Below are 15,175 nucleotides of genomic sequence, written 5' to 3' on the forward strand. Positions count from 1 at the left end.
CGATATTATATTTGATGTTGTTGAAATATCTTATAAACTGTACACGCGTTAATATGTTTGTTGTTCTTGAAATATCTTATAAGCTGTTATTTTTCCCCCAATTTTCCTCCATTATTCGAATTCGAATATCTCAGTGAATTTTGTGGTTATAAGCATGGATTTTTTTTGTTGGCATCATAAGACAGGGCAACAACTTTCTAACTCAGTTTTGAGGCACACGGAGACTGCATAAAAAGTTATTATTATTATTATTATTTTAATAACTAGACAATCCCTTGTAACATGAATTACATATCTGAGTACTACACGTTATTTGAAAACCTTTTAGAACTGGAAGTATACATGTAGGATCAATTGCTCGCTAGTAAAATTTCATACACCCTGTTTGCTATGCACTCTGTATAGTACATTTAAATGCCGTTTTAGCGAATGTCGTTATAGCGAAAATCTCGTTTTAACGAACACTTTTCTAATTCTCCAGATAAGTTTACCTAAGAACAATGCATAAGCATGGAATTCCTTTATAACGAAATTTCGTTGTAACGAAATGATTTCTCTGGTCTCTTGGAGTTCGTTATAACGGGATTCGACTTATGTAAATATAGTCGGATTCTCTCTCTCTCTCTCTCTCTCTCTCTCTCTCTCTCTCTTTCTCTCGGTTTCAACGGATATCGTTATAGCGAAAATCCCGTTTTAAAGAACATTTTTCTGATCCTCCAGATAAGTTTACATAGGAACAATGCAAAAAACCTGGAATTCCTTTTATAACGAAATTTCGTTATAACGAAATTGATTTCTCCGGTTTTTCTTGGAGTTCGTTGGAACGGGATTCGGCTGTATAAACATCTCGTAATTCGTGTTAAATCATGTCAATCAAGATTCACAATTTTCCGAGCTCTATGTGATTAATATTTAGATAATTCTCCTCCCCTAATATGTGTAAATACATTTCTTCCATCTACCATCCGCCATTTTTGTTGTTGCCATTTATGTGGAATGTTAGCGAGCAGCATATTTTGTGTGTTTGTGCGTTTTATGTGGTTTTCTTTTTTCCTACAGAATAAAAATTATTGTACTTTTTAGAAATGGCAACTCGAGGGGAAAAAATGGGGGAGGAAAAGAAAGGAGCAACTATCTTACAAAACTGGCAAGTTGCCAACTCTATTTTTTTTTTCTTCCTATAGTACTACATACTCCTTTCGCTTTTCATCCCGGTCATCATTTGTACATACGGCCCCCATTTTCGGGCGCAATATTGCATTGCGATCAGTATCATGTATGTCTAAATACTGTAATGTCCGCACATTTCTAAAACTCCTGTGTTATTACAGTGCTATTCTGTAATAGTTAGAAAAATATTGAGCTCTGGAATGCTGTCTGCATGTTACCAAAGCTGCCCTTGTGGGGGGGGGGGGTGAGTAAGGGCCGCCGAAACTAGAGTGAGTGGTGTTGGCATCTTCCCCCGGGCGGAAAAATTTAGGGGGGGCGGCAGTTGTAGGTGTGGGAACGAAGAACACCGTCGCAAGATTATCGAATTTTGAAGTTGTGGGGGGCGCGGCAAAATAATGTTGGGCCCCGGGTGGAAAAAAATCATAGTTACGGCCCTGGTGTGAGTGTTTGGGTAAATATGATAAATGTGGTAATTATACATCATAACTGGCATACTTACCAAGCATTTTGGTAAGCTTGATAAATACACTGTCCCTAAATTTATCACTTCTACCGGTGATTATGCAAACCCCAAGCGTCGTGGCGTTGGTAAACATGATAAATCGTACTATATGATATACAATACATGACAATACTTATAATATGTTTAGTATCATTATATCGGGGTCCGATTATATGTATTCATCGCACATATTAGACACACGTTTGGGTTTTTTTTTTCATATTTATTAAACTCACCAATTACACTAGGGTATTATGCATAATCACAGATAAAGGGGGATAAATTTTAAGTATTTATCAAGTTTCCTAACGATACTTGGTTATTACGCATAATTACATTTAAAAATGATAATGTTTTCAGTATTTATTTTTAACCACCGACACTTGGACATTATGCATAACCTCCCCGTAAAAATAATAATTTCTTTAGTAACTGTCATATTTACCAACGACGTTTTGGTATTATACATATTCGGTATTACAAGTGATAAATTTATCCAAATTACCAAGACGATTGGTAAGTATGCATAATAACCGATTGGAGTCTGAATACTACTACTCGAGTCTGATAAATCGGTTATTATACATAATAACCGATTTATCAGACTTGAGTAATTGATCCGAAAGGAATATTGATCTCACATATCATTTTGAAGTAATGTAAAATATGTTCAGGTGACTGCACTTCGTTAATGAAAATGATTATGAAAAGCTGAATACTATACGTACCATGAAATGTAGATCACATACAAAAATAATGAGATAAAAGAAAAATTAATGTAAATTCCAGAAATGATGAAAATTTGAAATTAATGCCAGGAAAAAAAAAAGCTATGGACTTGATGAAAAATAAATAATTTTCAGAAACTGATGAAAATTCAGAATGAATGAGAGAAATAATTCTAGACTTGATAGAAAGAAAATCTGGAAATAATGCCGAAATTGATGAAAATTTGATATTAATTAAAGAAATAAATTCTAGACATGATGGAAGTTTTAAACTGATGCGAAAAATAATTCGAGAAATGATTGAAATTAATGGAAGAAATTATGCCAGAACTAATGAAAATTCGAAATTGATGATAGAAATAATTCGAAAATTGATGAAAATTTGAAACTGATGGAAGAAATAATTCGAAAAACGATGAAAATTAGAGGAAGAAATAATTGATGAGAATTTGAAATCAATGAAACAAAATAATTCCAGAACTGATGGAAATTAGAAATTCATGAAAGATATAATTCTGCAGAACTGATAAAAATTTGAAAATTGTGAAAGAAATAATTCCAGAACTGACGAAAGTTCAGAATAAATGAGAGAAATAATTCTAGATTTGATGAGAATTTGAAATTAATGAAAGAAAGAAATAATTCTTGAGAACTGATGAAAATTTGAAAATGGTGAAAGAAATAATTCCATAACTGATGAAAATTCAGAAAAATTTAGAGAAATAATTCTAGATTTGATGAGAATTTGAAATTAATGAAAAACATAATTTCAGAAGTAATGGAAATTAGAAATTCATGAAAGAAATAATGCCAAAACTGATGAAAATTCAGAATAAGTGAGAGAAATAATTCTAGATTCGATGAAAATTTGAAATTAATGAAAAAAAAGAAATAATTCTCCAGAACTGATAGAAATAATGCCAGAATTGATGAAAATTAAAATCAATGACAGAACAATTTCTAGACTGTGATAATTAGAAATTAATGAAAGAAATGACTGATGAACATTCAGAATGAAGAACAGATATAATCAGAGAAAAAATTTAAATTCATAATTGATGAAAATTCGAAGATAATAAAAGAAATAGTTAAAACATAACGAGGAAAATAGTTTCAGAATAACTTGAATAATCAATGAGAAATAAGTTCAGAATTAATGAGAGAATGACCAGAACTATAGAAAGAAAGTGTTTTATAGAATTAATGGAAAAAATTTGTAAGAAGTTATTGACAGAAAGATTGCCAGAATCTTCGATGAAATGGTTTCAGAATCATTAGAAGAAATATCTCTAGAATTCTTGAAAGAAATATTTTCAGAATTAATGCAGAATAGATTCAGAATTATAATGAAAAACATTTTGTCAGAATTAATGAAGATTAACTATTCATTCATAATTTAAGATTCACAATCAATGAAAAATATTTCCAGAATCAATGAAAAATATTTTGAGAATCAATGAAAAATATTTTGAGAATCAATGAAAAATATTTTGAGAATCAATGAAAAATATTTTGAGAATCAATGAAAAATATTTTGAGAATCAATGAAAAATATTTTGAGAATCATTAAAAGAAATATTTCCTGAATGAAGTATATTATAACATACGAGTATGTAACAATTATAACAAAATTGTCAAAAAATATTTCCAGAATTATCTATGAATACTTCGAGAATTATTGAAAAAAATGTTTCTATTATTACTGAAAGAAATATTTTTGGAGTCAATGAAGACTGATATTCAATAAAAAAATATTTTCAGAATTCATGGGAAAATTTCAGAATTAAAGAAAAATCGTATTTATTAAAGAATATTTTCGGAACTATCGGAAGAAATATTTCGAAAATAATGAAAATTCACACATATTAAATGAAAAAGTAATTCTAGAATTTATAAAAACTAATATTAAATGGAAAAGTAATTTCAGAATTTACGAAAAACTCATACTCAATGAAAAAATAATTTTCAGAATTAATGAAAAAATTACCGGAATTTTTATGGAAATTCATATTTGACGAGAAAAAATAATCTCAGAATAATTAAAATTCCTGATAATACGGGTCCCCTATTTAATTAGGAGCCCTGGTCCCCCTTCGGGCCCCATCCATTAAGAAGCCACTATGTTCATCTCGATACTGCAGTTTGGCTTATTGGCCCTCGGGCTTCATAGAAATAAATTTTTTTCGCCCGCAATTTCTGAAGGCTAATGCATTAAAGCAATTGAAATTTCTAAGTAGACATAAATCAGAATATTTGAGCACAAATTAAATGAAATAAAAATATCCATCAAAAAATATATTGCATAATTTATTTATTTCTATTACAATATTGTTTGAAAAAAATTTATTTGCATTTTAAACTTCAAAACTGTTATATCCATCATATTAGAAATTAATAATTCGAAATACTGCCCTTTTTTCCACCTTAATAAGAAAATATATATTCGAAATAATATTTAGTAAACCCATTTGTAAATTTATTTGTATAAAATAGTATAAATTTTACACAAATGGGGAAATTATATAGAATATAAAAAATTAAGTAAATTCTTTTCATATATGTTATTTGCTCAAAATTGAAACTCTCAATTTAGTTCTGTGTATTTGCGTATATATATATATAAATAAATATTCCATTAAAAAATTTATTTATATTTTTATTCTGGCAATAGACTAAAAATCTAATGCAAAAATTATTTTTGGTTCGTACGAATCAATATGTATATCTTCCTTTCTAATAATAATAATAATAATAACAACAAAATTGTAATATGTACGCAGAATTAAAATATTCTTTCGAGCCATTTTGTCAATATGAATTTAAAGTTTTGAATATGAATTTTATCCGGTTATAAATTTCATTAGATATACGTTATCCGCATGTATATGTAAAAATCAATCATTTTTTTTGTTTTTTATTAAGATATAAATTTCGAAACAAATTATTCAAATAAGACTCATCTCCTCATATCTAATTTTTGCAATTTAATCCAAAATATTTAAATTATTCCATTAAAATCTCGAATTTTCTTTGATTGAAAACCGCTATCGAATTGATTAATTTGAAATGAAATTGAATATGATAAGAACACGGGGAATTTCTCTACTTCATTTTTGGTAAAATATCTCGAGGAATTTTTTGAAGCAATTAGGATAAAATACACGGTATATATTTTTTAGATAATTTTCATTTTTTTTTTTAGAAATTAGAAGAAATATCCTAAATTTAGGAGGAATAAAATTCTTTAATTGATACATATCGATCATAAATATCCGAAGATATAGTAGTTATCTCAAAAGAATAAATTCAACTGATATTAATTATCATTATATATTGTTACTTTTCCTGATGATTATGCTTTTCCAAAGAACATATACTTTCTTAATTTATTTTAGATTATTAATATTGTATGATAATTATGATTGTATCTCAACTATTTCCCACTATATAGCATTATTTAAAAATTCTAGATTTTCTTATTTCTTTAGAATCATCGAATCGATATACACTCAGTCTTATAAAATTTGTAATTTCATTCATTATCATTACTATGTAATGGGCGGTTTCAGATTTCATTATAAATTATAATTTTTTAATAATAATCGGAATTAAACTGAATAATCATAAATTTTGGACATTGCTTACGGAGGGTATTTTCAAATTTTTATTAAATTAAATTAGTCATAAAATCAAATATTTCACTTTTATTATCTGTATAGAATAATTAGGATTAACAGGTAAATTGAAGAGTAATTGATATTACTGCCTTTTGAGAAACGAGAAAAATTAGTTTCCTTATACAAAAAATGTAAAAACAATTTAACAAGGTATAAATTATTATAATTTCATCATATACATACCTAAACAGATGTTATATGACTAAAACTAAGAAAATTTTATTCAATTCATTTATTTATGCAATATTATACTTTTAAATAATATGTTTATACTCTCTCTCAATAAAGTTATTTTAAATTCTATTTTCTACTATGCTGTGTTTTATATTATTAATTTTAATTATAATTCACAATGTTATAATCAATTATGATCTTTACATTCGAAAATTTATAGACATTATATAATAATTTTTTTCGCATTGATTCTGAGAGTATGTAAAGATAGAGAAATTCATTTTAAAACTCCTCATATAACTGAAGAAAATCTTTCTCTAAAATTCATTGAATTAATTTTGAATTTAATTATTTTATTATTAATTACAATTTATTGGTCATTATCATTCATGATTTCCAATAATTTATTTATTATTTAATACTTTGAAAAAGTCAATTTTAAGTATTAATACATGATGAATCCACATCAACTGATAATGCCTTCTCACTTCTATTTTTTCCAATTTATTTTGATGTGATTAAATAAAAAAAATTTCTTAATTTATTTATACGTTCTTCATACACCTATTGACCAACTATTTTTGACCATAGTATTAATGAAATCAATCGAAACTGAAATTCCAATTTTTGTGTTCCAATCATATAATAATAGATTTATAAATTTTATTATTATGAATTTGGTCATGATGACACAAAACTCCACCATTTACAAACATAAAAAAAAATTTATGCATTTTTAATTTATTTTTTCTTGTAAATTTTAGGAGAATTACAATTTTACAATACCTTATAATTAATGAGCATTTCTGTATTCAAAGTTTAAAAAAAAATGAAGTAAATTTTGACTTGTTATTATTGATGGTTTTATAATTTATTTGTTATTTAATAGCATGTTTTAAAAGAAATCCATTTTTAATGTTACATGTATAGAAAATTCACATTAATTCATATTTCTTAGACATTAATTAATTTTTAAATTAGCGTCGACGTTCCGAATAAATTTCCTACATGTATATTTCTTCACAATAACAACATAAACTCCTTTATAAACTTATTAATTTTTTTTCATGTGAACGTCAAGACTAATTACGCTGAAAAAAATTTAATTCCGTGATTTTTATAGTAAAAGAAAATTTGCATTTACCCAATAATTTAACAAATTAAAACTATACTATTGAGTATTTTATTCTAAAAATCATTTTTCGAGTATATTACCAAGATGGATATAAAAGTGTCCTCATTTTTATTTCATATTTATGTAAATAAAGTATTTATAAACGTAATTGGATAATTTATTTATATTTCATTATCGATTATTTTTTACATATTTCAAATTGCTATTACATAAATTCTTATCTGATTCAATCTAAAAAAAAAAAACTGATCTATTATCAATTATTTTTCAAACTAATGCAATCTGCAATTTCGTTAATTACTCTAATATCTAATTTAAAAAATAATTTTAAATTAGTGATTACGTTTCCGAACAAATTTACTTCATGTATTTCCCTCCACGATAACATTAACTCAATTTCTCATGGACTTATTGAACATTTCCATGTGAATTTTAGGACTAAATGCTTTAAAAATAATTATGTAATTTTTTGTAATTTAAAAAAATTTATATTTTATGAATTCAGTAAATTTTTCATCGAAAACAATAAATACTTTGTACAAAAGATGAATTTTGAGTGTGCCTAGATGAACAGAAAATCCACATAAATGCACTTCCATTCCATATTTATTTAAATATCGAAACATATTTCAAATTGTTTTAACAATACGTTTGTTAAACAATTGTTTATTACACATTTTTCAATTTACATAAAATCTTATCTGATTCTTTGATAAAAGACTGATCTATCATAAACTATTTTTCCCTATAAACTGATTTGAAAATAAAATTAGCTAAATAAAAACTGAAAATAAACTAATCTATAAATTAATCAAATATTAATTACTTTCAAATTAGTGTATGTTCCTCTACATGTATATTCCTATGCGAAAACTCCATTATTCGTAGGCTTATTGTCTTCAATTTTCTTTATTTTTCCATATAAATTTTAAGACTAAATAAAGTCAACTGAATTAATTCGCTAATTTTTTCATAATTAAGAAAAATTTATATGTTCTCAATTTAGTGAATTAAATCTATGATATTAAATACTTTGTTATAAAAACCACACAATAGATGGATAAGAAATCCACACGATCGCACTTTTATTTCATATTTATTTAAATAACTAATTAAAATTTTATTCTACATATTTTAATCACTGTATCAAACAAACTCATATGAGATTTATTGATTAAAAAGATTGATCTATATCATCGATTATTTTTCTATGTAATATAATCTAAGATTTTAGTAATTAATCAAATATTAATTTATAGTAAATTGGTGTGTTTTTAGTTCCCAATAAATTTCCTACACTGGATATTCCTCCCCGTCAACAACATAAACTCCGTTATTTATAGATTTATTAAAATTTTATTTATCTTTCATGTAAATTTTAAGACTAAATGTGTTCAAAAATTAATTTCTATACATAATTAAGTAATAATTTCTTGAGTTATAATGTCTAGCACATTATTAATAATAACAATAATAATTGTGTGCTAGAAAAATTAATTTCTGTTCTCTTTTGTTAAAGAAAATTTATATGTTCTCATTTTAGTAAATTAAATCTATAATACTAAATATTTTGTTATAAAAATCACGCAATAGATGGATAAGAAATCCACATGAAAGCACTTTTATTTCATATTTATTTAAATAACCAATTAAAATTAGATTTTTTACTCTACATATTTAAATTGCTACTACATAAATATGCCTAATCTGACTCCTTAGTAAGACTGATCTATCATCAATAATTTTTATCCATAAACTAATTTGAAAATTTTCGGTACCAACTCAAATTTTGATTCATTTCAAATTAATGTTTCCTTTCTTATATATAGGTAATTCGTTTATAGACTGATTAAATTATTCGCTTATAGACTTATTATTTGTATAGACTTATTAATTTCTTGAAATTTAAGACAAAACACGCTAAGGAAATTATTTCCGTAATTTTTTTCATAGTTAAAAAATTCATTTTTTTACGATTAATTTATTAAATATATAATATTAAATATTTTGTTCCAAAAATAAATTTTTAGTGTATCTAGATATAGATAAAAATCCACATTTTTTCTCATACTCATTTAAACAACTAAATGTAATTCAATTTTTCATTCTACATATTTTAATCGATATATTAAACAAACTCATCTGATTTATTGATTAAAAAGGTTGATCTATCAATCGATTATTTTTCTATGCAACATAATCTAAGATTTTAGTGAGAAATCAAATATTAATTAATTGTAAATTAGTGTGTTTTTAGTTCCCAATAAATTTCCTACATTGTATATTCCTCCCTGATAACAACATCAACTCCACTATTTTCAGTTATTAAAATTTTATTTAATTTTCATGTAAATTTAAGTCTAAATATGCTTGTAAAAATTAATCTTAGTGTTTTTTTTTTTTGTTAAAGAAAATTTATATGCTCTCAATTTAGTGAATTAAATCTATATTACTAAATATTATGTTATAAAACTTACACAATAGATGGATAAGAGATCCACACGAACGCACTTTTATTTCATATTTATTTAAATAACTAATTAAAATTCGATTTTTTACTCTACATATTTTAATCGCTATATCAAACAGGCGCATCTGATTTATTGATTGAACATTGATCTATCATTGATTGTTTTTCTATGTAATATAATCTAAGAGTTTAGTAATTAATCAAATATTAATTAATTGTAAATTAGTGTGTTTCTAGTTCCGAATAAAATTTTCTACACTGTATATCCCCCCTCCCCCACGGACTACAACATAAACTCCATTATTTGATAGACTTACTAAAATTTTATTTAATTTTCATATCAATTTCAAGACTAAATGTGCTGGAAAAATTCATTTCTTAGTTTTTTGTAAATGAAGAAAATTTATACGTTCACAATTTAGGAAATTTAATCGATAATATCTAAAAATAAATTTTTACTGTAGTATAATTAAATATATTAAAAAAAAATCTGCATGCGGAAGCCTTTTTATTCTACATTTACTTAAATACAATTCGATTTTTAAATTTATATATTTCCATTTCAACTAATCGATAAAAAGTAATCAATAACTTTCAGATACATTGTAATATTCCCAGTACTACCAATTTTTATATATTACGTTAACACATAATATTTAATATTTTTGATAATATATTTTTCGACGAAAATTGGAAATAAATTGACTTCAAAAAGGATCCTTTAGCCTAACTCCAAGTACATCCAGTGATTCGAGTCATACAATCGATAATCACAGCATCAAATAATGACAATAAATGCAATAATTATCGAAAATTCATCAAACTTACCTAAGTTGCATACCAGCAGACACGAGAAAAACGCCAGGATCTGGCATGTTTCCTTTAAAATCATCTCATCTATGTGAATCGTGATCCCGCTTCTTCTGTTTTTTCTATATATAACACTTCTTCTCTCTCCGGAAAAAAAAAAATTTATCTAATTTTTCTTTTAAATATCCAGGTAAATTTCTTCAGAGAAGAAAATCTGTTTTATCCACGGAGTCTGTTGTTCGTCATTTCTCTCCACTTTATCGTAATAACAATTAGAATTCCATATAGATCCGGGATAACAGATAACAAATCAAAAAAAAAAAATAACGATCGGAAACGATATAATTTCGCTGATGGGTTGGACTCGCGACCGCACTCGGATTATCAAACTACAGCAGAGAACTCTGGAGATTCGTTCTTTTGTAAAGCAACCGACCTAACAGTGAAGCGAACCTCCACCATGAAATGCTGCTGCTGCTGCTGCTGATTTTGGTGGTGGTGGATGCCGTTCTGCGACGGTTTCATTGGGAATTGAAATCCCCTGTAAAACCGTATTTCTTGCATCAACGAATCAAGAGTTTTCCCCCGTTGTGATCAGGAGATTCTTCTCATCTCACACACACACATTTTTTTCCAACACACTCCAGAGAAAAATCCACAAACACTCCTGAATAAATAAATAAATAAATAAATCAAAAATAAAAACTAAAATCTCGTAAATGTTTCGAGATCCCGAAATTAGGTAAAAACAAAAAAAAAAAACAAACAAACAAAAGAAAAACCAGAAATAAAAAAACCGATCCAATTTCCTCAATAAAACCTCGTATTTACGATTATACGATTGTAATACGGAAAATGGCTTTATCACGATATCAGGAAAACAGAGCACACATCATCATCTTCTTCGAAGAAAACACGTCGACGGAGCCATCGGGATAGCCATCTTTTACGCCGATTTACTGCAGTACACTCTCGCAAAAAGGGATATTTTTGCAGAGCTCTGGAGGCGACGCAGAATTCTGAGGGGGCCCCCCGAACAGGAAAAGAAAGAACAGAGGGGGGAAAGGAATGAAATGGAAAGAAAAAACACGCGCGCACACACACACACACACACCGAACAGGTGTCGCACTCTGAACATAAAAGCCCGGGGGGGTGGGGGAGGACAGGGGAGGAACGGGATTTATACCCGGATCTGGAGGTTGCGTGGGTAGCGTGCTGCCATCTAGTGACTGTTGGATGAGATCGATGGGGGCCTGTCGTATCGATCTGTCAAATGGCTGTGGAAGTACTGTTGTGAGTGAGTGAGTGAGTGAGTGAGTGAGGATCGTCCTCCGTTACTTGAAGGGAAAAAAAAAAATTGGTCCCTCTTTGTAGGTGAATTGATAGCGGAGAGAAATTTTGGACCATGAAAATTTTGCTCTCAGTAGAAGTAAATTAATAGCATAGAAAAATTGAGGGCAATGTAAATTGCAATCCCCCTCCCCCTCCAATAGATTCGGAAAAAAAAATCTGGACAATAAAGAATTGTCCCTTCAGTTAAAGGGAATTAATAATGGAGAAATATTCTGGACAATAACAAATTTTCCCCTCAGTAGAGGTGAATTAATAAGAAACATTTTGGAGTATAAAAATTTTGTTCTTAGTAGAAGTAAATTAATAACAGAGAAAATCTGAAGAGACAATGTGAAGAATTGTCCCTTCTGTGAAAGGGAATTAATAATGGAGAAAAATTCTGGACAATTGAGAATTGTCCCTTCAGTGAAAGGGAATTAATAAGGAAGAATCATTTTGGACTATAAAAATTTTGTTCTCAGTAGAAGTAAATTAATAACAGAGAAAAATTGAGGACAATATAGAGAATTGTCCCTTCAGTGAAAGGGAATTAATAACAGAGAAAATTTGAGGACAATATAAAGAATTTCCCCTTCAGTGAAAGAGAATTAATAATGGAGAAAAATTCTCTGGACAATTGAGAATTGTCCCTTCAGTGAAATGGAATTAATAAGGAAGAATCATTTTGGACTAAATGATGAGACGAAAAATTTTGTTCTCAGTAGAAGTAAATTAATAACAGAGAAAATTTGAGGACAATATAGAGAATTGTTCCTTCAGTGAAAGGGAATTAATAACAGAGAAAATTTGAGGACAATATAGAGAATTGTCCCTTCAGTGAAAGGGAATTAATAACAGAGAAAATTTGAGGACAATATAAAGAATTTCCCCTTCAGTGAAAGAGAATTAATAATGGAGAAAAATTCTGGAAAATTGAGAATTGTCCCTTCAGTGAAAGGGAATTAATAAGGAAGAATCATTTTGGACTATAAAAATTTTGTTCTCAGTAGAAGTAAATTAATAACAGAGAAAATTTGAGGACAATATAGAGAATTGTCCCTTCAGTGAAAGGGAATTAATAATGGAGAAAAATTCTGGACAATAACAAATTTTCCCCTCAGTAGAGGTGAATTAATCAGTAAGAAAAATTTTGGACGGTAAAAATTTTGCTTTTTCTTTTAAGTAATTCTGTTATTCATCATGCTATCATATTTACCATCTTGTTGGAATTTAATTGAGCAAATACCATGCGATCATAGTTGCTATTTTGTTGGTTCTATATACAGTACAGCATGGTACTTCAACGCATGGCCTGCAGACCAGACGTGATCCCTCAAAGCTTTTTTTCAATGGCCCGCCGGCGAGTAAGAGGCTTACATCGGTACAGAATTCATAGAAATGTCGAAAATAATCTTCAGTGAGAAACAATTTTAGAGAGAGAGAATTAATGAGAAATAATTTCAAAAATAATAAATAATTTTGGAATTTCTGAAAGATATCTTTCCATAGTTAATGAAGTTCTCCATATTTAATGAGAAAACATTCCAGAGGAATAATCGAAATGATTATATGGAAAAAATAATCTCAGAAAAAAATAAAACTATCATATATAATATAGGGTCCCCCCTGGTTTGACTCGGAGCCCTCGCTTTACTCACCCGTTAAATTGCCATAGTGAAAATTTAGATTCCATAGAATAGCTTATTAGCTTGAGGGCTGCATTTGAATTTTTTATTTTGGCCCGCAATGTCTGAAAGGTTAAATAACCCCCCCCCCCTCGCAGTACAGTATAATGGATTCAAAGTCGAAGGGGGACCACTTTCATTTCGGAGGGGACCAAAGTGATAGAACAATAAATTTGTCCATCTTTTCCGCTTTATTTAGACATTTTTTCACCTTGCGGGCAGGGCCGTCATATCAACTTTTTCCGGGGGGGGGGGGGCAAAGAGCATGTACTAAAGGTACGCATATATATATATATATATATATATTTGTATATATATACCATTTGTAGTGTATTTTCAAAAGCCAGGGGGGCAACGGCCCCCCCTAAATGACGGGCCTGCTTGCGGGGGGGGGGGTGGACCAGACCCCCAATTCCCGCCCCCTATCGTTATGGCCTTGCGTTATATCCACCATCTGTCCATCATTTTCCCATTATTACACTGTATTGTACTCTACAAACGCTGTTTTATACGAATATTTTTGAAAACATTCGAAAAATTATTCCTCTGTTTTAAAAAATTATTCTTTTGTTCCAAAAAATTTAAAATTATCCGTAACATATTACGATAATATATCGTTACTGCACGCAGAATACTCACAACATAGAACGTATTCAAAGATCAGTTCAATCAGTCATGAAGAATCCGACATTTTTATTGTTATGACTGATCACAATCCCTTGACATATTTCGAGAGAGAAACTGAATTCTAAAAATCCCTTTTATTCGTGTTTTTTGGGATTTCGCTTCCTTTCAAAACGAAAAATTAACCCTCAAGGGCTTTTATAATGAGGGGAAAAAAATAGAAGAATGATACAATTTTTTCCATGAAAATGAATAGCCATATTTAGAAACAGTTATTTGCTTACTAATTTGAACTCAAAAATCGGATCTAAAAATCAATTAAATTTATTTAAAGATCTCTTTAGCCTGGAGGTTATTTTAGGATCAACGTGTTCCTCGATGTTATTTTTAATAGATTTTTTCTTTAAAGTAAAAGAGAATCTCTTTCTGTCTTGTCTGTTGTTGAGATATTCAATAATTTCTCCAATTTCAGATTAATTGCAAGTTACAACAACTGATTAGGGTACTTTTATACAGTGTGTCTGTCCTCTAAGGCGATCTTTATCTCATCAACCGTACGTCGTAGGGGTACACTGAAGAGCCAAAAAAACTTGTAAACCTGCCTAATATCGTGTAGGGCCCCCGCGAGCCCGCAGAAGTGCCGCAACACGACGTGGCATGTACTCGACTAATGTCTGAATTAGTGCTGGAGGTAATTGACATCATGAATCCTGTAGGGCTGTCCATAAATCCGTAGGTGTAAGAGGGGGTGGAGATCTCTTCTGAACAGCACGTTGCAAGGCATCCCAGATATGTTCAATAATGTTCGTGTCTGGGGATTTTGGTGGCCAGCGGAAGTGTCTAAAGTCAGAAGAGTGTTCCTGGAGC

General features: G+C 28.7%; 1 protein-coding gene across 2 annotated transcripts in view; it reads right to left on the bottom strand.

Annotated features, from left to right (window-relative positions):
• The window catches only part of tutl (immunoglobulin superfamily member turtle), a 320,969-nt gene extending 309,264 nt beyond the window's left edge, over positions 1–11,705 (bottom strand). For both annotated transcript variants that reach the window (XM_089234150.1, XM_089234149.1), the window contains exon 1: positions 10,685–11,705. In XM_089234150.1, the coding sequence (XP_089090276.1) occupies positions 10,685–10,748 (64 nt within the window). In that variant the 5' untranslated portion in view covers positions 10,749–11,705. The remainder of the gene's footprint in view (positions 1–10,684) is intronic.
• Positions 11,706–15,175: the final 3,470 nt, after the last annotated feature.

The sequence above is a fragment of the Pholcus phalangioides genome, unplaced genomic scaffold, assembly GCF_987345545.1.
Source record: "Pholcus phalangioides strain wild (caught in Gottingen) unplaced genomic scaffold, Ppha-v1.0 ptg000008l_1, whole genome shotgun sequence".
Classification (NCBI taxonomy): domain Eukaryota; kingdom Metazoa; phylum Arthropoda; class Arachnida; order Araneae; family Pholcidae; genus Pholcus; species Pholcus phalangioides.